This window comes from Dermacentor albipictus, chromosome 10, assembly GCF_038994185.2.
Source record: "Dermacentor albipictus isolate Rhodes 1998 colony chromosome 10, USDA_Dalb.pri_finalv2, whole genome shotgun sequence".
Classification (NCBI taxonomy): Eukaryota; Metazoa; Arthropoda; class Arachnida; order Ixodida; family Ixodidae; genus Dermacentor; species Dermacentor albipictus.
Window position 1 is genome coordinate 34,883,059 of NC_091830.1, and position 26,449 is coordinate 34,909,507.

Consider the following 26,449-nt stretch of genomic DNA (forward strand, 5'->3'; position numbering starts at 1 on the left):
TCGGGCCACTACCTCCTCTGGTTTGGGCATCCCGCGACATCGCATGAAAATGGAATTCGTTGCTACTTGCAGTTTGTGCGAGTCTCGCGAGCCGGCCAAACTAGCGCAGCACTACGCGATAATGAAACTACTGAAACGCAAAAGCGTGGGCAGTGCGGACTTGAGTGAAAACAAAACATTTCGACCTCTCCCGTCGTTATCAGGAGTAAATCCATTGAGTTTTTCTTTCTAAACATGAATCCGAACTTGGCAAGTAGCATTTTCTCTTATCTTACAATGCAATGCAATGATTTTTTTCTTAGCAAGTGGTTGAATACTACTGACAGAATCTAAAGGGGCAGTGCCTTCGTCATCGCGCCGATACCTGAATGTCTCAAGGAAACCTCTGATCGCGTGCTGCATTTACCTCACATTTCACCTTTAATAAGGCACTGTTCGCGATAACATAAACGCCTTAGAGATTATCGAGCACTAATCTATTTCTTTAGCTTGACTTAGTATTTGCCTTTCGTGGCCCTTTTAAGATTCATCATAAAAATTCTTCGTAGCTCTACCGTGATCAATATAACCTTCTCCTCTGCTAAAAGCAGGCTCTCTTCACTATCCTAAGTATATCCATTTACTCTTGCAGCAGTGAATTTCACCTGACCCACTTTATAAAAGCGAGTTTCAAAGCCTAATCATAGTATCTGCTAGTCCCAGTCACGCATCCAAACTGTCTTTTCTTACTTTGTTCGGTTGCCCTGTTAGACCACAGGTACTACAAACCAGGTATGTGGAATGCCGCTTGGTGGATGGAGGTACATGAAAAAGAATTATCACCTGCCGGATTGTAGCACTAAGCTACAAAGGAAATCAATGTGCGTTTCGTAATTGAGAAAAAATGTGTTCTGGTCTGCGAAACCCACACCACGACCGTCGTATTGGCTTGCTTTGCAGCTTAGTGTTACATACGGCTGGACGACAAATTTTCCTCTTAGATTGCACATACTGCGTATAACATGACCCTTTTAACACTAGTATCTTCTATAAAAATACATCAGGCGACTACATTCCGTCCGCCATTTACAGGGATTTCTTTCTGAATCCTTATAAAATATAAAGACGCCAAATAAACGGACACACACAGGAGAAGAGAACGGGACACGGACCGGGACAGGACATGGACAGGACAGGGACAGGTACTCTTCCCTTGTGTGTGTGCGTTTATTTGGCGTCTTTATATTTTATAATGGTCAGCTACCTACTAGCCCAACAGGAAGCGCTTTTGTCTTTCTGAATATTAGTGTGGCAGACGAACATTGTTGTTAGTGGCTAGTTGCACGAACCTGCGCTTTCTCTTCATCAGTTTCAATTTACTATTCACATAATAAAGTTGTAAAACGTGCATTACGCATATGTATCAACGTCCAAGAGTCGTAATACTGAAAATAAGACATTCCACTTCGTTGACCTTTTAACCGCCATGTTTCCATAAGGTAGGTAAGTTCTGACTTGGGTTAACGAATATCGGCTCTCCTTCTACTCATTCAAAACCATAGGTTTTCCACATGTAGGAAAAATATTCGTTACCAATTGAACACAATTAAGCCAATACAGCGCCAGTAGCAAACAGCACGATCATACAGAACAAACTTGATCCGACTACTACACACTTATGAAACCTTTTCGGTCTTTATCAACCTGATCACCATCGATTTGATTGTTATCAAGCCTTATCTGTCCTTACCAACTTTATCAGCAATGATCCTTCCCTTATAAACGCTTATTGGCCTCGATCCGGCCCCTATAAACTCGTTCGGGTCCTTATCAACCTTATCAGAATTACTGCGATCAACTTAAATAAGCCCTTCTCAGTTTTCAGCACCTTATCCCGCCGTGTAGAACAATTATCAACTGTAATGAGACCCATATAATCCCTCATCGCTCCTTATCATTCTTATTAACACAATGACACCTTGTCTGCCAGTGGAGCGCAAAGTGCATGAGCAATCAGCGATTGGTGGCATTTCGGTCGGCGAAGGGACGCTCCAACGATGGCGCATCCCGCGACCACCAAAACGCATCGGTAATGTGGCGTATTTGGCATTATCTTTCGCCAAAGCGTAATTTTTCTGTCTTTACAATGCTCCGAGTCAGCACGAGATGCGGCTCTAGAGATGACTTTTATTTCACCATCATCAAATTTTTCAACGAAGCTTTCATAAAAATTGTTCTCCTTTGATATTTGTTTTCTACGGCCGTACAACACATTCATATGGTGCAGTTATATACACTTTACGCAAGCGTGGGTGTTTAGCCCACATCTTCTTTTAAGTGTTCTTTGGAGAGACTGTCCTAGAAGGACACGGTATTCCAACAATCTACATAAGAGTGGTCAATCATTTTAGCATGTGGACAGAAACCGCACTATGTCAAGCATGGCACGAAACAGCTGTTTTTTTTTTCTAACCAGGTTTTGGCAGGAAGGGTTGCATTCTGTAACTTAGAGAAAAAGTTTTGATCCCTGGAGGAATGATCATTCGACGAACGCTCTTAAGTGCATCTATGTAATAATAGTTCAAATAAGGCGCAGGATAATGGGGAACAGGAAACACAACATGTCTATGAGCGCACAAGAAATTTCTTTGCGGGAGGCAATGAAAAGATAAGCCACACTAAAATGAGCCTTCAGAAAGTGAAAGGCTTCTACAACCTCTTTCAACAAGCCCCAAGGAGCCGTTGGTGCATCTCTAACAGATGATGACACAACTATTAAGCATGAAATATTTTCAGCTGCCATTGTTGGTGACCTTTAAGTGACCTTTAGCCAAAAGCAAGAGCCTTTATCCAGGCACTCAAACAAGAACATCCGAGTATTCAAAGGACATCGTCCGGACGAGTTGTGACAACAAAACGAGATCATACTGACAGCCATTCAGAACATCAGAAAATGCGGTCTCTAGCCCCCTGCCCTTCGTACAGGGCCACATTACATACGCTAGTTACTGCCCAAAAACGTTATACAAAATATTGCTTCCGAGCTATTTATAATGTTTATTCACAATATCACTCGAGCTCTAGCTAAATATAGTACGCTAAAATACACTAAAGTACACTAGTACACTAAAGTACGCTAAATATTTATTTGTCATTTCCTATAGCGATGTTCAAAATGCAGATACATGGCACCATACACTTCATTGTCATATTGTGGCGCTGAGACGGGGTTGCCTGCTCAACACCAGCGATCCATGAGTTACGTGGAGCGGATGTTGCGTCGTCTCGAGAGATGGCGTCACACTGTGTGGCGCCTCCTTCAGCCGGTTTTCTTCTTCTAGCTGGGCAGCGTCCATAGGAACCAGTGTGCAGTATGGCGTGGGGCCGTGTGGTACGGTGTGGTGTGATGGGCTGTTGCGAACATGCACTACACCTATTTTAAGATTATGGCTAGCACCATCTCCAACCAATCTGCTTTGCCGGTTGCCATTTGATAATAACAGATGTTCTCGATTACGGTAGTGCCAGCAATTTTTCTTGAAAATAACAGATTAATCGAAGTTGAAACATCTCTTTCATACAGGGATTGTCAGTATCACGAAATAATAATTCCTGGGAGATATGTTGCCTAACAGAAAGGCGAACTAGGCCAATACTCCCACTCTCATGAAAATAAAAGGTTGTCACGCTGCATGACGTTACGTGAGCTCAATACATAGGTAGCAAACACACAATGGAAAGCTTGTAACCTAAGCCACAAGCAATGTAATACCTGAAGGATATACATAAGCCGAGCTGCGAAGAACACATTGAAATCTTTAGCTCTGCCAAATAGGGACCACAGCCACCCCTGCCAAATTGTTAACCTTACGTCGTACTTTTACCACTTTCGCTTACCAGTGAAGACTACCTTTCCATTATTGAGAGAGTGGCACTTGAAGTGTTGCTTCCACTGAATACATGCGAAGCGAATGGGCATCGTACACCATCGACCGAACCAAAATCCCGAACTCTTCTCAAAGTTTACTGCTGTACGAGAAACTGAGCAGAACTGCTGTGCTATGTCAAGGGAAGTCTGTACACCTGTCAACACAGGAGAAGGCTATGTAATCTGGATAAGCAAGTACCCGGACTTCATAGAATAACAATTTGAACTCGTCAAAGCGATGATCCTTCCGGATTCTGGCGCAAATCAGTTCCAAGAACAAATCGCATAATGCAGGGTACCATCATTGTCAGACAACCATCATCATACGGACAACCATCATTGTCATTAGCCATGTTGGGCCATTATCATAACAGATGGTGGTGCCTTTACAAGCAGAAGAGACCCAATATTTTTGCGCTGTAACACACGAAACAAGAATTAGTGATTGACTTTATGGAATGCTTTCCCCAAGCCAACCAGAACTATTGCGACCTGACCTACTCTATATGCTACACACTCTAGCACAGACCGCGCAACGTGGATATTCGTCTGGCTTATATCTTTTTCTAATGACACATGTTTCATGATCTCCATCTACTGATCTAATTACGTCTTGAAGGACACTATCTATTATCTTCGCAAATATATTGCAATCCGTTTCCTGCCTTTTAAACATCCCTCTAACCTGTCGCATTACATTTTGCTGGTACTTGGCCTACGTAGCCTTTGCCGCTGTAGAATGTGTGACAGGCACGCTGAACCACCGCGAAGCACTCGGTCTTTCTTTTTCGGGAATCTGCTGCCTAGGTTCATGGTGTGTACGCTGCACAAGAAAAATTCTGGACTGGATGCCTTTATTGGACGCTCATACGTGTTTGTCTGTTTCTGAATGTATTCTTAGTCACTTTAAATTTCTCTAGCGCATTCTTTTTTCTGCTTTGCTGAAGATTCTGCTACCATGTATTAAAGACAGTGGATGTTTAGCCCAGTAGGTAAGGCACTCTGCTTCTGAGCGTGGGATCGTAGGTTTGAAACTCATCAGCCCAGCGTTTTTGCTTTCGAATTTTTGTTTTATATGTAAATTTCTGTATAAGGGTTTGTCTTACAAGACGGAGAGGTTTCCTCATTAGGTAGGAAAAAGAATGCCTACACCTTCAAAAAACACGCGGACCGTACTGTGTGGCATCTAGATTTCAATAGTTCAGTTCCGAGAGGAGCGCAGCGGTCCTTTGAATCGCTTTGGCTGTCGGTCGTTGTTTAATACCGGTGCAACACGTGCAATTTCAGAGTTGATGAAGTCCGATAAAGATAAAACTTTTCGATCGCGATCAAGAATGTTAGTTGCTGCACAGTCATGCAATCCGAATCCAATTGGTTGAGTTCACTGAGCATTACGACAATAAATTACACGCTTTAAAATGAGCGCCTAAATATGTCCCCTAATTGTCAGAAGGAATTATCTTAACGACTGAGTACACCTGAATGTAATCGTCAGAATCACGTCAGGGTTAATCGTTTGTGTACTGAACGGGAACATCGTAGATCAGGCCGGTCAACCAGATGCAAAAAGAATCTAAATGTATTATTGAAAAAATATTGAGCAAGACTCAGCTGTGCTTGCTGCGCAGTATCAGCACCATTAGGACCAGTGCTTTAAAGACAAACTGCACTGGCTCGAGCCTTTTCGCCCCAGGGCAGGGAAAAGGAAGGATTCTTCACCAGCCCAAATCAAATATACGAGATCGTCCAGGAGACTTGACTCAGCCAGGCGGAGACATTCCACAGTAGGCGACCATCATACCCCTGTCCCTGGAGCCACCACCACCGCGCATACCTGGTGGAACCGGTGATGCCTACAACACCCTTTTCACCATTGACGAGCTTGAGGCAGTGTTACAGAAGTCCAAGTAACTTAACTCTAGTGGCCCTGATGGCGTCAGATAAATCTTGCTCAGGAACTTTCACAATGAGCATAAGCGGCGACTCTTAAACGAGCTAAATAATTTTGGGGATACAGGCAATTTTCCAGCTTCATTTAAAGAATCGATGGTAATTCCCATTCGTCAACCTGGAAAAGAATCAAGATCTCGCCATCACCTCCGTCCTACATTTCTCCCGTCAAATTTGTGCATGTTGATGGAACGCATGGCTTTCCATAGGCTGTAGTGGCAGACTTAAAACCTCATAATGCTGCATACGTAAATCGACTTTTGACGCATCCTATCTGCTCAAGAAATCTAGCGTCCTCTTCACCATGGCCTTCTCAGTAGTGGCAGGCAGGTTCAGAGGACGCCATAAATACATATACTAGTAAAATATGTTAACTTATGTTTACTATAATATATTACATAAAATATTAAATAATATAAATATATAAAGTATATTATTATTAGTGTAATAATATGTAGTCGCTGGCATAAATATATTGTATACTTATGACTCGCTGCCGCACGCAACTATCCTCAAACATTACCAGCTCCTAGAGTGTGTCGGCGTACGTCTCTGTAACTTTGTGAGGGCCCTTCAATTCCGAGTACAATTTTGCCGTCATGGTAGGAAATAGGTAAAATTCAACGTAATGCTATTGGAATGCAGCTGTGGGTCATACTATCCCCACATTTAGGTTAATATCTAGGGCCACAATATAGCGCGACGTGGAAATATACTTCGTAAGAGGGAGAAAGAAAGAAGAGAGCGAGCGCTAAATTTAGCTGATTATTCCTGGAGTGAAGTCACGGTAATAGAACACATGTGCATGTGTGCAGTAGTCACATTTAAAAAGCCACGACATTGTGTCTAACAATTGGAACTCGTCTCCGAAGAGATCAGCAGACGTATTGCATGTGCAGTTCATGCCACTTTTTGTAATATGGAAAGCATCCAACAATTATCCTGCCAACGTGCCACTGCTTATGCCCAGTATTACAGCGAAGCTGTTAAGAGCTGCTTTCCCCACTACCGAGTCCGCGTGTAGGAAAAAAATCGCGAGGATAGTGCAATGTAGGGCCGATCCGCGGAGAAGGTGAAATACGAGTTAAGCACTCTCCATACGTGGGCCTATCCGGAAAGCAGTGAACATGCAGGCCAAACCGCGGCGGATGTGAAGCAGGCGTTCAGCGCTTAGCCGCATTACGAATCGCACCCGGGGAGCCAACGAGGCTGGCGTATGACAGATGGGTTTCGCTTTCGTGGTCTCAAAAACCATGCGCACGTATATATTAAATGCGCACGATCGAGGAGCAGCGCACTCAGCTAGACTGAATCAGTTGCATAGAGAGATAGAAAGCTTGGACACAAAAGGCAGGGAGGTCAATCAGAAGAGCACCCGGTTTCCTACCCTACACTGGTGGTGGGGGAAAGGGGAATATAAAGAGGAAGAAAGGGAGAGAGTGAGCACTCAGTTCGTGTGGTAGGGACACTATACACAGGGACACTATAAACGATCTCTCAAGCCGGTGCACTTGAACTATTGTACTAGTGCACGAATCAATTTCAGAGCTATGCGGCTTTTCAACGGGCTCCCGTCGTTAAGAGCGGTTGCACCTCTGCACGCTCAATTATCCTGAGGATGTAGCAGACCAGCTATTGCAGTCCCAAGTTAGCCGCCTCGATTGGCAGAACGTCAGTAGGGCGTCATACACGCGAGGCTTGGAAACTAGGTACATCTTAAGGCCTAAGAAATCACTTCTATGGGGTTGCTGTGACATAGTTATTAGCGCGAACAAAACTAACCGAAAAAAGTTGGGACAGGGTAGAGCACGAGTTCTGGACACTAGCTGTCTGTCCTGTCCCAGCTGTTTTCGGTTATTTTTGTAGGTGCTATAACTATGTCACAACTATTGCATCAGCACCAACTAGCAAAACTCTCTTCGTTAACTTCCATGGGGGCTCATCGACCTTGTGGACGGCGTACAACCACTCAGGAACAGGAGTACAGCAAATGCAGCAAGCCGTAGATCGGCGGCCAAACATATCATCAAGTCAATTAGGAGAGACAGCGACAAAGGCACTTATTTTACCTAACTTAGAAAAACTGATGAAGTAGCATCGACTTATAGTGATATTGGCACGGCTGAAGGGAGAGCGTTATATGACAACTCAGTCACTGACCTAGAGCTAATGGCGGTACGAAAAGGCACAGAAGACATCGCGGAACGTGTTCACTCTGAACCTTGCACATACGCTATACACATTGACACCAAACCAGCAGACATCGCATATGGAACCGATGCCACAACTACGCCACGTTCATTCGCATTCGCTCGGCCGCTCGAAGACTGCAGGCAATCGGGCAACAATTACGTCAATTACGTACTCAGAGGCTCCCAGTGCATGGGGGAACTTCGGGCAAAAGGGAAACTCTCAGAGCAGTCCCTGCTTTGCTATGTTCTGATGCATTTTCCGTGATTGTTTAGCGACCATGGTGCTGGGCTGCTAAGCATGGAAGTCGGGGGCTCGAATCCCATCCGCGGTGGCCACATTTCTATGGAGGCGAAATCCGAAAACTCCCGCGTACTTAGATATAGGTACATAGTAAAAAAGCCCATGTGGTCCAAATTATTCCGGAGCCCCCCACTACGGCATGCGTCATAATCAAATCGTGGTGTTGGCACGTGAAACCCCATTTTATAATATAAATGTTCTGCTAATTTGCCCTGTGCACAAGCCTCCGCCGATGATCCCTCGCAGTGCGTAATAAGGGAGTGGCGTAGTGCGTGTGTCACTAGCCACGTGATGGCGCTGTAAATGTGTAGGAGATGGTGTCAAGTCATGAGTGTATAAAATGAATATTCAACATAAAAAGCAGTAATATACAATTGAACGTCCCTGAGGAGTCCTTCGAATTATGAACTCCTAGCTGGCAAGCGAGCGTATTGAGACGCTTGGCGCGTTTTGATTTGCCCAGAGCTCGGGCTGGCAAGGTATGCGAGGAAAAAAGAAAAAAAAAAACATTTCACCAAGAGGACTATAACGTTTTCATATTCCCACATGTTAGCAGTCCTAAGAGTACCTACAATATATATTTAAATACCAGGCAAGTAACAGTTCCAAACGTTCCACTGAACAACGTTGGCACTGAAACACGATCTTTAAACATAATTTGAACAAAAGCAGTGCAGCAGTAAGCATAAAATCTGTTTTCGTTAAGCTTAATCTGCACGTCTCTTTATTTACGATTATGGTCAGCACGTAGAAGACTAGATGGACTCGAAGGGGGGGAAGTACATTTAGCTTCAAACGGACAAAGCCGAGTTGTAGCAAATCCAATCTTAGCTGAACCGACTCTGTCGGACTCGCTTCTGTTTCTATTCATCATCATCATCATCATCAGCCTGGTTACGCCCATTGCAGGGCAAAGGCCTCTCCCATACTTCTCCAACAACCCCGGTCATGTACTAATTGTGGCCATGCTCTCCCTGCAAACTTCTTAATCTCATCCGCCCACCTAACTTTCTGCCGCCCCCTGCTACGCTTCCCTTCCCTTGGAATCCATTCCGTAACCCTTAATGACCATCGGTTATCTTCCCTCCTCGTTACATGTCCTGCCCATGCCCATTTCTTTTTCTTGATTTCAACTAAGATGTCATTAACTCGCGTTTGTTCCCTCACCCAATCTGCTCTTTTCTTATCCCTTAACGTTACACCTATCATTCTTCTTTCCATAGCTCGTTGCGTCGTCCTCAATTTGAGTAGAACCCTTTTCGTAAGCCTCCAGGTTTCTGCCCCGTAGGTGAGTACTGGTAAGACACAGCTATTATACACTTTTCTCTTGAGGGATAATGGCAACCTGCTGTTCAAGATCTGAGAATGCCTGCCAAACGCACCCCAGCCCGTTCTTATCCTTCTCATTATTTCCGTCTCATGATCCGGATCCGTCGTCAATACCTGCCTGTTTCTATTATAATGGCATGAATGTAGTGTGCGCGTACAGCGTTCCTGTCAAATAGATCTTCGCATACGACGCCGCAGCGAACGCCATGCTAAAAACCGAATTCGAGTTGTGGATGTCGCCGGTGAACGCGATCACGGCGCAGGAAGCGTCGGTGGTGGAATCGCCCGAGCTACCGCGAAATAACGCGGAGAAGCTCGCGTACTGTGCCCTCCGTGGCAGCGGCCAATATTAGCGTTGCAACAACGTTATCGTATCATTGGACGCAGACTATAATAGGACGCTGACCAGCGTCGATTATTTTTATTCGGTCTTTCCTCGAGCAGCTCCGAGCGTCGAGATATGTAACGTCACCCTTGCGCGTTCTTCACCGCGACACCGTTCTGGGATGCCCTTTGTGCAACGTTATCCATGGCTTTCAATGCTCCGCCTACGGGCAACATTGACCTTCTCTGCTGCACTCCCTGCCTCGCGCAGCAAGCCCAGAAGGAAGAAGAAGTGGGATCGAAGGCAGGGTGCCAACGGGGTGGGCTGGGGAACAGCACGGTGAGCAATTCGAACAGGGCTTGCTACGCAGTGAGGCTGTCAAGATAATGAGCAACAGCAAGGAGAGCGTGCACGAGAACACCGCGGATGAAGAAAGCAAGGTTCCGGAGGTCCCGAAGGCGCGATCTACCAAAAGAAATGAAAAGAACAAGACAGCCCCTCTGGGTGAGTGAGTTCCCGCAGCAATTCTCTGCCGTAGAAGAAAGTACCCACGTAGAAGGCAGTAGCCAGTTCGCAAGTGAAACCCGTGAGTTTGGCGGACTTTTCGCATTGTGAGCGCACGTTCGATTATTGTCGCAAACCTTGCAGTAATTGAGGTGATAATCCCGCAAAAACGCCTAGGATTGCCGCTTCACGGAAGGAATATTTCAACAATCAATGAGGTTAGCACGAAGTCACAATGAACATTATGTGTATTTTGTTGCTGATTGTGTCCTATAGGTCTATGTACCACAGCTACAACTTATGGAGAAAGGGTCTTGCGAGATAGATCGAGTATGAGTATACTTCCGGTGGCTGCTCTAGCTAAACATAATAATCATGTACCCAGTTCGAGAATTCGCGGGAGCATAGGGCGAAGAAAGGCTCCACCTCAAACATGTCATCACCATCATGATCAGCCTATTTTACGTCCATTGCAAAGCGAACAGCTCTCTTAGCGATCTCCTGTTACCACTCTGTTGCGCCAGCTAAAGCCCGATTTTGACTGGTAAATTTCCGATTTCCTGACACCATCCATTTCTGTGCAATCCTCGAATGCATTTCCCTTCTCTTGGCACCTCATCTTCGACACTAATATGCCACTGGCTACGTGGCCCATGCAATACCTGTGCCGCAGAGCTCTGTTTCTTCCTGGTAATAGACAGTTTTAGTACTGCGTCATGACGATACGTATGCAACACGCAAGTGCTTTGCTGAACGTAGGAGCGCATGTCGCGTTGGGCCTTTTAGTACTGCGAAATGCCTACGTAAGACGGCGAGCGTTATACACGCCGGACGCGTCGGAGCGCATTGGCCGCGTCCGCCAGTACGTCGAACCGTCGGTCAAACAAGACGCTGTTGATCTTGCTAACGTGATGTAACATGTGGGTGCGTTCCCGCTTCGTCGATCGAACTATATATATTTAGGCATTTAAGAGACTCTACTTTTCATACGGATGGAATGCACGAATCATACCGAGAAAAATAAAAATCGAGTACTTGCTTTCTGAGTCTGGCACGGTCATTTGCGACGAACTGCGCCAAAAGCAGGTCGAGCCTTTCGCAGAAACAGCTCACACTGAACGCTTTTTCAAAAACAAAGTTCCTATTTTTGCGGTGCATTCCCTACGTGCAGGATCTGGGAGTGGCTTCTACGCGTTCACGTCACGCAGCAAAGCCAAATCGTAGGCCAACAAAAGTACAGCCTTCCGCTGGTCGCCTTTGACGCTGCCATTTTGGGAAACTCTTTTGTCTCGCGCTATCTCGAACAAACGAGAACCACGAGAGCAGTACGCAAGGCTCCCTACGCAGGCACGCACGCAAGAATCAGATGCGTGCGTACGCAGCGGCCGGGTACGCATCGAGTACCGTGCGTGTTGCGTTCTGCACATGCGCACTTTGCAGAACGTAGCGATCTTGCGTACGCACCGCCGTTGCGTACGCTACGTACGCAGTAGCAAAACTGTCTAATGTCTCCTAGAATATCGGCTGTTCATCTAAATCTCCGTAATTTATTCAGCGCTCCTGCTGTCGTTTAACTTCGCGCCTAACCTTCCTCGTTTTATCGCTCTTGTAACACGTAGTGAGCCTGTAATGGATCTGACGCAGTGAAGAAGCGCAGGAAACGCTCAATGGTTCCCCAATCAGGAGTGACAGGGCACCGGGAGGGCAATCACATAAAGGACAATCAGTGAGCGTCCTGGTCACATGTGCATCAGAATAGTGCTTGCCGGAGCTCGTCGGTTGCACATAGCACAATTTGTTTCCAGCTGAACGTTCTGACACCGAAAGGTCTGCCGGAAACCAATTTTGCGACGTGTGCAGGCCCATGTGACTGAGAGAGAAGCACTTCTTTGGAAGAAAAGCAGCTCAGATGTCAGGCCTGTCAGCCAAGATCCCTCCGTCGCGGCATGTCAGGCAGCCCGAGCTTGCAAAATGGCCGCCCTCACGTTCTCGCTAAAAAGCGCGAAAGAACCCGCTCCCGCCCCGTTACTGCCGCTAAAACGAATCTAAATATTGTAGCTTTGAAAAGGAAGAAGTGACCGGCACGTGAGATCCAGTCTCGTGAAAGAGGACGAAAAAGGATAGAACCTTCAGATGATTGTGTCGTTAGACTGGCAGCATTGTGCCGGAACGTGCTGTTCGACGTGATAATATTAGTTTCCGTTCAGTATACCGAGGTACGGCACACGGACCGGTACCAGGCCGCGGCTTTTGCGAATAGTTTAAATTCCCACCTTACGAGTGGGGCAATTCCCTTCATGTTCACACTCCGCACTGGAGACGACCCTAAAAGCATGTATTAAGTCACAGGGTTTAGGTCGCACCAACCGCTAATGCGCTTTTATTCTTTTTTTCCATGAACGATTCCACATTAGCATTTTTAGGTTGCTTCCAATGGGCTTAGAAAAGGACATCTGTTGGGTCTTCGTCATTTGATGCCACTTGTAAAAAAATCACCTTACTACCCTGCTCCCAATATATATTTCTCTACGTTGGGCTGCAGCCGTATGACAGGGATATATGGATCGTCCGTAACAGGGCATGCAATATAAAAAAGGCCGTAAAAGATATTGCTTGTTAAACATTCTTTTCATTTTTTTTTGTTCAACGCATTCCTGTAGTGAAATGGTAGTATTAGGCAAAAAGTAATGCACTGATGGATGAGACTTGGTAAAGAAACGTTTTACGGAACCAATTTTTTTTTTTTACCATCACAGATCTACCACCACCACTTCCAGAGTTTATGAGAGACAACGCTGCGGCGTGTGCTGTTCCTGCTTCATCAAATACTGGTAAGTAAATACAAGTGTTACAGAATCTCTTGCTGTGGGCAGGAGGGGGGGTGATGGGAGTATGTTTATATACATTTGCCGTACACGACAGCTTGTTCCCACTTTTGAAGCTTGCAATATTGAAACACAATTATTATTCATTTCGAAAAGCAGTTCCATTTTTTTACAGAGTTTCCCAGCCATTGTACATCGCGTTCTTAAACATGATGGATCATTCTACGCGTAGATAGACAAACGTATATTCATTGATGAGTATAGCAGCTGCCAGTAGTTTTCTTCTTGGCGCCATTCAATTTATTCATAATTGCAATTAGATAATTTTAATTACTGTTGTAAGTATCATGCTGTCATGTAGGAATTTGTAGAAAATTGAAAGAAACCTATAAATACCCTGTCTTCAGCCAGGTACATCTTACTAGTTGATTGCTAGTAAAGAAAGCCCGAAAAAGTGAAAAATATCTCCTTACTAATCCTACGCCCGCATCAAAAAGCAACGCGCTCAAACACACTTCACAGGAGTATGTGGGCGATCTGTCGCGCCACGCTGTTGTGGGCGGGGCACGCCAGACAAAGTACTAGATGAGCCACTTATTGCTAAGGAGCCTGCTTGATGGCACTGCTTTTTTGTTACAGCGAAGGTGCTTATGGCTGGGTTAAGTGCATTTTCAAGCGAAGCTTGTATTTTGCCTCACGAGTGGCGTTGCAGCGGTCACGCAAAAACCCAGTTGCCCCCAGATGGGAGCAACGGCGCAAAGGGATTCATTCCCGTTCAGATCATTCTCGGAAAACGGATGGGATGGCCACGCGCCGTGCGTTGCCCCTGATGAACTGGCAGCGTTCGACGAGCGGCGGCGAGAACGCACCACAAAACTCGAGCCTTCTCCTCCGGCATCTGCGTAAGACGCCACCTGCGTTTGTGCCATTGAGTACGCGCTGTGATGGACGCGGTCCTACTCGACTCAAACGTCATTGCGTGGGCCGATCTTCAAGACAATGCAATATCACGTCGAGCCGTGGCGGAGATGACGCAGGCTTTATGCACTCCCCATATGTGCGCCGATCCCGAAGATAGTGCAAGGGAGGGCCCACTCACCCGGAAATGCCGTTCGAAATTAAGGGGCTTACATCCACAGCTTCGCTGGTCATGCTTCTTCACAGACTGGAGGGGCACTGAGTTTTTTATGCAGGCCGGATGGTTATCACATATTTTTCATATTTTGTGGGCTTTCGTCATCAGCCGCAAATATGAGAGAGGCATAAGGTACCTGGCTGAAAACAGACCAGCTTTAGGTTCCTTTCAATTCTCTACACTCTTCATTGACAGCATGGCAGTCGCACCAGTAATTAACAATTAGTTAAGTGCACATAATAACATTGATTGAGATGAACCACAAAATTTACTTGCGGCCAATCTGCTCGGCTGTGAACTAGACGCACTTCGTTATTTTCGCGTAGGATGGCCCGTCCTTTCTAAAACGTGATGCATGATAGCTCGGACATCCTACATTTCTCTTTAATTAAAAAGCTTGACTTAAGAGTCAGAGTTTGCGCTTTTGAATGCGAGAACATTGCTTGGCTAGTTGTGCGACCCCACAGTCATCAGAAAGCGGGGCCAGAAAAACGACACACAAATTACGTCATCTAAACAGAAAGCTGTAATTACTTTTCACTATGTGAACGCAGGTACGCGCAAGCGTATGGATGCGATAGCGCTCACAACGCTACCGGCTCTTGGTGCGCCTAACTTCCTCCGCTGTCCGCATCACAGATCGCTTCAAGACAGGGCTCACGCGGCAGCGCCATACGCAGCAGCAGTTGGAGTAGAGCTACCCCTTGTAAACAATGGCTTACTATGTAAATTAACTAGCATGGTGTCAGCGCGCACAGGCAAACGTGAACACTTCACACTCGCTGTCACAACGCTAGTGTGAGAGCTTGAGGCAGCGGCAAGGGAAGTGACCTTGTGCTGCGAATCGCTTCAACGCAAAGTGAAGGGTGAGAACACAGCGCAAGCAAAGCTACGAGCCGTGGGTCCACTCAGGCTGTGTCGCGGAAAGCAGATCTCTTTCGAGATAAAGCCCGTGCGGCCGCTCGCGGCTGAAGTACAACGCCCCGCCTCTAGCCCTTCATCCGGGGCCGTGTGCATGCGACGGAAATAAGACTCGCTTCCCCCCCCCCCCCTCGCGCACGCGATATTGAGCAGCTATCATCGGCTCCCCGTCGCATGCTTCCACTCGCACGCACGGCGTACGGCGCGCGAGGACCATGTGATCCCATTACCTCTGCATCGCAACAAAGTCTATAGGGCAAAATGATTCCTTCCGTTATTCTATTATGAATGAGCATATCGAAAAATACAGTAAAACATTTTTATAATGAAACTAGATGCAACGAAGTAATAAGCATAACGTAGTAAAGAAAATCCTCTTTAAACCCCTGCAAATATCCATGCAATTAAAATCTCGTTTTAATGCAGTGAACTTGCACTAGCATTGGATATTGCGAACATTTGGAAACCTGGAAACCTGAAATATATCCGACCTTGATACTTCAAATGTATCACTTTCGCCCGGGTTTGGCACGCATTTGGTGCGGAGATTCAAAACTACAGCCTTCAATACGCTGTCAAACAACGCTAGTGTAGCTCACCACAGCTCGCTACTTCAGCGAACTAGAAAGGGGAAGTGCAGAACGCGGAGGCAATAACTCACAGGCTGGCTGATGCCACTGGTGGCTAGCGCAGTGGCGACGTTGCAATCACTCACTCTTGATGTGGTTGCCTGTTGCGTGGCTGGAAAGCTCTTGTTAGCTCCTGTTTCACCCACTTTCTCTGAACGACTGTTCTTTTTCAATTGGGGAACATTTCAAATGCTCGAGTCAGCAGCAACGAGCCCGGCTGAAACCCTGTGAAATTATTCATTTCTGCAGTTGTTGTTTTCTATGATGCCACATAATTTCAGTTTAAATGTGAACCAAGAAGAGGACGAGCGTATCTGCCTAATCTCAACTTGCTTTCGTTGTTACGCGAAATTGGGTTTACTGAAGCAAAGCAAGCAGCCGGACCTTCGTAATGTATCTTATTTGACCTTGTGTACATTACCATATCAACTAAGGCGGTTATGGCATTAGTGGGAAAAACTATTCGAGATATCAATGTTCAGCGCCCTACCGGATATTTAGTGTTTTTAGTACTCTGTTTTTCTTCTATTATAAACAATTAGTTACAGTTTACATATACCATGAGTTTGGGCCCCTTTTGTGAAATGCCGCGCCTCGTTCAATTGCTCGCCAAAGCATGGTAACTATAGCTGATTTGTCATTTCAGCGAACCGGCCATTTGGCTTCCGGTATCATTGTTGGGCTAGCCCCCTCCTTTTGCTCGTTCTTGTTTACTATGCGGGATGATTTCTACAGCTGAATTTCAGTGACTTTTCCGGAATAAATGGCTTTTGTGGGCGCACGTGAATCATCCACCCCATGCATGCCCGTTTTCTATGATGTTTTTGAATTCGTGAGCATTTCAGCTCGTGTCAGCAGGAACGAGTCTGGCTGATCTTGCTCGAAGTTATTCATTAGCGCAGTCCGTGTTTTTTTCAAGGCGATACTTATAGTGTTCTGTTGAAAGGTGTGCCAAAGGGAGAACGAACATACAATGTAACTGCTTTATTTAAGCTCATTTTCGTTATTACGGGTACTACCTACGGTTAATTCCACTGTCACGTGGATGCTCCATTGGAATCATGTCTCATCCGAGTCTGTTTACTCGCGATCGTATAGACTGTATTCTTCACCCTCAAGCTCTGTGAGCTAAACAATCTCGATGCTGACTGCTGAACCTGTGGGAGGGATCATTTTTCTATCGCGCTGAAAAAGCTCATGCGAATGGAACTCAATTTCAGTCGAAAGTGCTCCTGTTCTCGAGAACGTGACAAGATTCGAGCGGCGAGAATACACGCACAACTGGTGTTTCAGAGACACCTTTTGCGTATGCGGCAAAATAAAAAAAATCACTCGCGATATTCTCTAATGCGAAATTTGAGCCCAGCTCTATACGAGTTTTCATTTCACATTATATCGACTGGCGCCGACAACCTATCTTGTGCGGCACGTTGCAAATGGAACTAAGTCCGGCACGACTGCCTCGCTAATCGGTAGATCGCGAGAGGCAGCGCGCGGGTGACGCGTGGGCGCGATTCACAGCAGCCGCCGCGGACAGACCTCCAAGACGACGCACGCCACCCTAGCGCCATCTCGTAGCCATCGTTGCCGCAGTACACTTTTTTTCTCACGCTTTCACCACATTCTTTTTCCTCTTTGTTTCACCTCATGATTCTGCTGCACCCTTCTCCTCCGCTTTCCTCCTCATACCTTTCGTCTCCCGCTGCGCTCCGTGTTCGCTCTTTCATCCTTCGCTGTGCTCGTTCGCTCGAGTACGCCGACGCTCGCCGCAGGAATGGGCACCTAGGAGCCGCACTTTAAAGACAATACGCAGTTCATTTTCTGATCGCAAGCAGGGCATATACGGACTAAATAAAGTGCTTCGAGGCAAAATCTGAACGAAATCTGGAGTGTGCGCCAGGCATGTACGAGCGGTGCGAGCGCATGCGAGAGAAACGCATGCGGGCGCTTCTTCTGCTTGTTCTTGAGAAAGGCCGATCGTATCTCAGCCGCTACTGGCGACGCCGCCGGAACCACGCGGGGAGTGCCGCCCTCTGCACCGCGCTTTCTACTGCACTGTAACGTAGCTGCGCTAAGCCGCCCTAGCTACACCTAAGCAGCGGCCATGGCAGCGGCCACATGGCAACGCATCACAATCGCAGTCACACTTTTATCTTTATCTCTCTCTATTTCACTTGTGTGCCGCTCACGCAGGCAGGGCAACAGAAGTTTGATGGTGATTGTAAGGCGTTGCCTGCGCGTGGAGGGTGCAAGACGCCAGTGCATCCACTTCTCTCTCTCTCTATGCGACTGCTGCAGCTACGCGTGACCTCGAGTTCGCATCGGCGCCAGTGCAATCTTGGAAGCAACGAGTGGGCTGAGCCCAGCTGGAAGGGCGGAATTCGTTGGCCTTCTCATTTGCATTCACAATGTAACTGCTTTATTTAAGCTCATTTTCGTTATTACGGGTACTACCTACGGTTAATTCCACTGTCACGTGGATGCTCCATTGGAATCATGTCTCATCCGAGTCTGTTTACTCGGATGAGACATGACACAGCAGAGCCACTTGTTGCTGACAAATGGGCCTGGGGGAGAGGTGTGTTTAGCCTGTCATGTTGCGGGCCAGGTGTCCCTTTTTTACTGTTTTAATAACTGTGTGGTAATATGTGGTACGCGGGAGTACGAAACATAAAATGGCTGTGGCTTAGCTAAGGTTAAGCCCAGGATGCGAAGCATACTAGCCTTTATTTTAACGCAACAGCGTTAAGGAGCTCGTGTCGTAGAAAAGCCGGTGTCGTCGGCGTCGGCTCAGGCGTGCGTCGCTTGCTCGGGCGCACATTTCGTTGTCGCGGCGAACGCTGCGTTGCTCGATGCTCACCGCGTCCGATGCGGGGCGCGTAGTCGCTGCGCCGTAGCCCATCGTCTTACACCCCTTCGCGGGTCGACGGGAACGCTGTCGCGTTGCACTCTTGAAGGCGAAGCTTAAGCGTCCACTTTGCAGCTGTTATGACGTCATATGGTAGCTACGCGGCCGTGCGCGGCGCAGCAAGGAAGAGCGTGGTTGTGCGGCTAGTAGGCTTTGCATAAAACATACGAAGACAGTGCGCCGTGCGGTGGCGAAGAGGACAGCGACTCTTGGCAGATACCCCCAAGAGAGCCATGATCATCATCGACACCAGTTTATGAGCGTCGGCAGTGGCGCCTCAAAAAGCGTGGCGCGAGAGAGAGTGGCCCGTGGCCCCGTGCCGTGTGCAGCGCGCGAGGTTTGGCGTTCGACGGAAAACAGCTTCCTCGCTGGGCGTCTGGCCCATAGGAGCTATCGCCGGCCGCGCTACTACGCCATACCCGAGTCAACGCTGTCGCCCGCTGAGAGGTTACCTCGACCCGCTCTTCCGCTGGGCAACTGGGCCAGGAGGGCTGGCGGTCCTGAACCGGGGCGATCGAGCATTCGGGTGAGCGGGCACAGGGCTACCCCGCCAGCTGTGGACGTGACCCCGTGACTGCGGCCGTGGGCTCGGGAGTGCATACCCCGCCGGAGGGAAACCGGCCACGCGGAGGCTCCCGTATATCGACCGTTGCGCAGGGCCACCTGTGTCCCGCGACGCGGTCCGACCCGGCCGTCCAACCCAGCTGTCGAACCCAGCCGTCCGACACGGCTTTCTGACACGGCCGGCCGACACTGCTGCTCGACTCCGCTGGCCGACATCGGTTCCACGAGGTCTCCGACACGGTGACACGCGCGTCCGCCTGAACCGTAGGCCGATTATAATTGACCGATGCGCATATATAGCTGCATGTCGTCTGAGGTATTTTGTGGAACTGTCGCGTGTGTGTGCCCTTTTCTATATGTTACTCGCGTCAATACAAGTCTGATGTGTGTTTGGGCTTCTGCGCGCTGCTTCTGCCTCTTTCTGGAGTGATGCAGCACCCAATACCATCAAAAACTGTAGCAGTTACGCCCAAAAGGCGAAGTATCGATAGCGATAGCGAATTAGTAGATAGCTATACGAAGTAACGTTATCAGTTTTATTGGCCGCGTAAACTTGTAACCATTCGCATATTAACTAATTTAACAAGCGTAGTGTTTACGCGCGCCAAAGCAAACACAAGCGCATCTTACTCGGTGACGGTGCACACTCGTGGTCAAAACGCTGCAGTGAGGAAGCGCGGCAGCAGTGACGAGCGAATTGACTTTCGCGCTGCCTCTCGCTTCCACGTGAAGTAAGCGTCGAGAACACAGCACACATGAAGCTATCACCCCTTGGCGCGCACTATGTCCCTCATCGCAGATCGCTTTCGAGATAGGGCCCACGCGGCCGCGGCATACGCCGTCGACGCCAGAATACAACGCCCCCACCCCTTCTCCCTCTCTACCTTCTCCCTGGTGCCTTCCGCGTTATGGAATACGGCTCGCTTCCTCCCCGCTTTCTTACCTTGCGCGCGCAAGCTTGAGACACCATCGCCAACTCACACTCGCACGCTTCCACTGTCGCATGCAGCATACGGCGCACAGCGGTACAGTTCACAGTGACGCGAGTCCCCATATATAGCTGACATAGGTGCGGAGTTTGTGTTTTCATTTTGTTCTGCTTGAGGACAATGCCGGATTGCTATCATCGTGTAGAGTATGCCGAAATATACCTTGTGCGTTGCGGCCTAAGCTAGCAATACGAAATTATATTTCTCTCTTATTCTCCCTCGCATAAATTCATATTTATTCAAAGGGTTTCATCACGTCATTTATGAAACTGAGATCAAACATTTACATGTAGCTCCTAGATCATTACATCATATGCGACAGTACAAAGTACGTCAGTGTTGTACGACAAAAGCTAGAATGTGTTTATATGCTACTCAAACCTTCAATAATACCCCTAATAATTTTTCTTGCTGAAATCAGGGAACGTAGATTAAAGAGTATGGTTAAGCTATTGTTAAAATTAACGATTGCATTTTTTTCTCTTTCCCGCCTTGTTTGCTTACGAATGGTTTTGGTCACTTGGATTCATCTCACTTCTTAGACTACATGGGCTCGTTTTCGTCATTGGACGGAAAAGTCGGCTTATTTGTGTCGATATTTTCTTTTCACTACACGATGTCGCTGGCGCCAGTCATGCAAGCCTACTTTTTTGGTATTGACAGGTCTAATATGTAATGTACACACTGCATGATTATCATAAACAGCGAATATTGTTTTTCTTTGTATCTTATTTCTAGTTTCTTTATTCCGAAACTGTTATTGGTAGTTTTACATCGTTACCTTTTTGTTTGTTTTTCTATGCGCCAACAATCACTCCTAAGCGTTCTTCCTTGGTGCATAAAGTGAACGATTGCCTGATTTATTTATTTATTTATTTTTTTGGCTAAGCATTTCGGACTGTACTTTTATAGCCAGGAGCGAATACTACATGATGACAACTTCGTGTTATACACGACAGGCGGGCAGAGCAGTTCGTCAGCCGGATCTGGTGCCCCAAATCGCCACCGCGAAGGCTTCAACAACAGCCAGAGAGAAGACACCACGGGAAGGGAAAGACCAAGTAAGTAAAGATGAAATTTCGAAAAATTTTACTAGAACTACTACTGAGCCATAAAAGAGAAACTAGCGTCTCTATGCATAGAGCTGGTATTCATACCACAGCCACCGAAATAGGCACAGAAAAATGTTGCTTAGAAGTGCATGCAAACAATTTTTAAAAAATGAGCTATATGGTAAACCATTTAAATTGACACTAATTTTTATGGTTTTACAAAGCCGCACCGCATAGCTGCAAAATGTGGGATATTATTAGATAACTATTATATAACGTTCGCATCATTACGGTATGCAGTGTAAAGATTGGGGTCGGGAATGAAATAGATGGTAGCTGGCCCATGCCATCGTCCAAGTCATCCACGCTGAGGACATTGTTGAAGGGAGATACTAGTTCTCATCGAGAACGAGGAACATGGGATTTATTTACAGTATCTACATGAAAGGTGGAGTAGGTTACAGTTCATCAGTCTAGCATGACTGACAGAGAATGCAAACTCAGCAGCCGCGCGACAGCTGCTTATATACGCTCTGTGCTCCCTAGATACCTAGGTGAGGGAAAACAGCCGTTCAACCTTGGACAAATTCGGAGCGTGCAAAGTCGTCGTAGCCGACCCGCCTATGCGGGGGAGGGTTTACACACTGACTTGCGCACAGGTTTCGCTGACCACACCTAGGCGAGAGGGTTCTCGCAGACAAGTGTCCTGCGCCCAACAGGTGCCTCTTGATCCCACAGTTGACCCTGCAGACAGTGGCCACCGCGTCTGTCCATTGACTGACAAATTCTAAGGCCCGTGAGAGGGTGCCGCAAAGCATCTTCTTCCAGGAGTTCCCCCGCTCCAAACAAACCGTGGCGGCCATGGTGAATCCGCTAACAATACTTGGTCCGCCGACCACGTCTAGTCATAGCGGTGCCTTACGGCTGGGGACGAGGCGTATCGTCGCCCTTATAAAGCGAGTCGCCTCAGCGGGCCGGGAGGGTTCCAAGGTCTGGTGCGCCTTATAACGCCACCGCCGCAGCTGTGGCTGGGTCGGTACCCTTGGTCGGTACCAAGGTACCGACCAAGAGAATGGCCTGTAAGTTCGTTACCCTTGCAGGCTGTTCGTAACAGCTGCTCCATGGCGCGGAAAATCTTGACTGGCCAGTACTGATAACTGCAGGGCAGGAAGAGAATAGCTGGTGACAAGGGGGGATGCTTTGGCTTGCAGCGACCCGCTGTGAAATGAACACACCGCCCCAAAATATCCAACAAGGACAAGCAACTGCTAAGCGAACCCCGCAACACGGCTCTGCGCCGAGATATCTGATCTTGGATCTCAATTTAGTCCCGCTAGGCGTCAGAGAATAAAAAGTGCAGAAACAACAAATGCTGCATTTCGCTACGCCAATTTTTGAAGCGATTTCGTGCTAAGTTGGGCAATCATGGACGGAGTCCTGTTAAATGAGAGGGGTTATTCTTGGCCTAACCATATTAACAATACCAACCCCAAAATTTAGGCGGTATCCTTAAGAGGAAGCTTTAGCTCGGGTGCTCCTATCTAAATACACGTTTTTCGTTTTAGAGCGCAGCTCTTTGGCGTCCGTTCCTGGGTTTCGCGTCGTCGTCGGCGTTGTCTCGCTTGTTTACGTCAAAATGACGTGGTGTCCGTAATAAAACTTCACTTGGAAGTTAGCAGTTTCCTTTGCCTTTTTGATATTATGTCCGAGGTTCCTATACGTAGTAAAGAACGTTGGCCAATCATCAGGCGAGTGAGGATCACGAGCGCTATATACTTGCGCTTGTGCAGCACCAGAATACAACGGTTGTGAGTTTTTAACTTTAGAAGGCTGTGTCTCTTCAAGAACACTTAAATAATCAGAATTCCTACCTTCTCTTTCAGCCTTTCTCTCCCTATTCTGTTCTCTCAAACCCATACCGACGTATAGGGCAACAAACAGGACAAGGCCTATGTCAAATTACAAGCCTTTCTTTCCATCTTTATCTTTGTGGAGGAATAGATCTAGTGGCATAAAATGAGTGACGCGATGATTCTCATTATGTCCTTTGCGGGAATCTTAAATTTTTATATTTTTATTATGTTACTGTGTGTTTGTCTATAATCGATGTATTACTTCTTACGCTATTCTTCAGCAATTTTTAGAGCGCAGCTCTTTGGCGTCCGTTCCTGGGTTTCGCGTCGTCGTCGGCGTTGTCGTCGGCCTCGTAACCAGCTCCGCTCCCCTTTCATCCCCCCAGCGCTAGCAGCGACCGACTGATACCGCTGGATGCCGCTGACGCCGCTAGAGAGTCAAGATAACGTGACTGCATAGAACACCGTCGCCGCCATGCAGAAAGAGGAGGAAAGGGTCCCCCCCCCCCCTGTTCTTGTGTGGCGGATAGGGTGCTCTTCAGTTGCCGACGGGCCGGTTATTTCACGTAGGCCCCGGCACGTCGACGAATACGTGACCACCTTCCCACGGCTAGACCTGGTTCTTAGCGCTGCGGAAGCGAGGGTATCATATTGTTTGTGTCGGCATCGGCGGCGTTGTCCCTGAAACCAACTCCGCAGCTGGGGTTGACTCACTATCGGCGTCAGCGGCATCAGTCAGTCGCTGCTATCTCTTCCCTCCGCCCTTTATCGTGTTGTCCGCTTGCTGCGCGCGCTTCTGCCCCCATCGTTTTCCGCTGGGTGTATACGCCGCCCCCCTCCCCCCCTAACTCCACACCGATGTTAGTAGTGGGGGACTTTAATGTTGACATAAAGACAAACAGCAATTTCCTAACACTTATGCGGGAGAACATCCCGTTCCTCTCGCTCGTAACGCGTCCCACGGCTGTGACAACCTCGCGAGGCACTTGTATAGATCTCGTCTTTGAGAATCAAGCATTGGTGTACCAAGTCGAACATATATCAGTCTATTTCTCCGACCACAAAGCTTCCTTCATGACTGTCAAGAACTGTTAGTGGAGTCTTTGTTAAAGGAATACGTGTGAAAAAAAAAATTCTGTGATAGCGCATACATGTGTTGCTCGATTTCTTTGCCTCAATCTATCGAAAAGGTGAAACAGCTTATTTGCCGCGCTCAAATTTCGCATTAGGAAGTAACGTAATCGTCGGTAATTTTTCTTGGCAACCACAGCACCAAATTTGACGGGGTTTGTTGCATTTAAAAGAAAAACTTAAAATCTAGTGACTGTTGGTTTCGAATGTTCTATTTAGGTCGTCAATGTTTTATTAAAAATTGGCAAAAATCGCAAATTTTCAGAAAACGAAACTATCAAGTTTACAACTCTGTTTCTCAGCAAGAATAGGTGATAGCGCAATTTTGTGGATTGTGCCTAATAGCACATCTAAAGCGGACAAATTTGACATCCTATACATGAATCTCAAAAAATTTATTATTACGTAATTACAACTTTTGCAGAACCCTTGTAAACAACGTTACAAACTCATGTAAGATGTAAAATGACATATTAAATTTGTCCGCTTTGAATGATATAATGGATGCCGTTTGCAGAACCGCGATATCTGTTCTTGATGCAGAGCTATTAGTTTGTAAACATCGTGCTTCTATATTTTTCAAACTTCTGATTTTTTGTAAATCTTTTTACCAAAATTCAAGCCCTAAATCAAAATTCCGCTTCCAACAGTCACTAGAATTCAACTTTCTCTCTCAAAAGCAACAAATTTCATTAAAATCGGTCCAGGGGTTATCTCAAAAAAACGTTTTTGCGTTTTTAAATGTATTTGAATAGGCCGCGTCGGAGTTGGGCCCGAGCTAAAGCTTCCTCTTAAACGCAGAATTCAAATTAGCCTGCTCAGGCCATGCGCATTGCTATGCAACTTTCCCTTCTTCTATCTAACGGAGAACTATTCTTGGAGAGTGAAGCTCCATCGGAGGAAACAGCCATTTTTCTGTGACATTGGATTGGGCCACGCCAGAGGACCGTGGTCGGTCGCGAAGATGAACCTCTCTCCGTACAAGTAACACGACAACTTCTGGGCTGGCCAAACTAAACAAGCACATTCCTTCTCTGAAGCGCTGTAGGTTTCCTCTCTTACAGTTAGTTTACGGCTGGCATAGAGGATGGGATGTTCCTCATTATCGATGCCGACCTAATTACCACGCCCATGCCCCTGTAACTTGCGTCGCACTGAAGTATGAATTCCTTGGTGTATTCTGGCACGCGAAGCACAGGACGAGAAACCAATGGCGTTTCCAAACCTTGGAAAGCGTTCTCTTTGTCCTTATCCTAGTGCACGCTACTGGGCGCTCCCTATCGGAGGCGATCCATTAACGCCCTCGCTATTTGCGAGTAATTCAGAATGTACCTTTGATAGTACTCCACAAGTCCCAAAAATGAATGAATGCTTGTTTTCGTGTGCGGTGGTGAAAATTCTCCAATAGTAGCTATTTTTAGCTCGGCCGGCCGTCTCGTACTCTGGCTGACACAGCCCAGATAAGTAACCTGTGAGCAGCCGAACCTACACATTTCCGCCTTCATCGTTAAGCGAGCTTCCCTCAACCGTGAGAACAACAGCACGTAACGCACCTAGGTGCGTTACGTGCTGTTCCCAGCTGTCCGAAAGAATTGCTACACAATCAAGATATGGCAAGATATGGCATGTCCCGCATGTCTTTTAGGACACTATCCATTCACTTAGAGAAGCTAAACGGCGCGTTCTTCAGCCCGAAGCTGAGGGCGTGAGGGCGAATGCCCACAGGTGAGATAAATGCGGCATAGCGGCTGCCACTTTCTGAAAGTGGAACTTGCCAGTATTCCCGCACGAGATCTATAGTTGAAATGTATTTAGCAGCACTAACTCTTTCGATTCGTTCCTCAATGTTGGGTATCGGGTACAGCTGATCCCTACTCATGGCATTCACCTTTCTCTAATCAACACACGGACGAGGGTCCTTATAAGGGGTTTCA

At 47.1% G+C, this 26,449-nt stretch overlaps 1 protein-coding gene across 4 annotated transcripts in view; it reads left to right on the plus strand.

The window, feature by feature from the left end:
* Window positions 1–10,324: 10,324 nt before the first annotated feature.
* Window positions 10,325–26,449, plus strand: part of LOC139050881 (uncharacterized) — a 33,828-nt gene continuing 17,703 nt past the window's right edge. For 2 of the 4 annotated variants that reach the window (XM_070527685.1, XM_070527686.1), the window contains exons 1-3: window positions 10,327–10,508; window positions 13,265–13,339; window positions 21,439–21,540. In XM_070527685.1, the coding sequence (XP_070383786.1) occupies window positions 10,391–10,508; window positions 13,265–13,339; window positions 21,439–21,540 (295 nt within the window). In that variant the 5' untranslated portion in view covers window positions 10,327–10,390. Of the gene's footprint in view, window positions 10,509–13,264; window positions 13,340–21,438; window positions 21,541–26,449 lie in introns of all 4 variants that reach the window. The other 2 variants (XM_070527687.1, XM_070527688.1) reach the window with 2 other exon arrangements.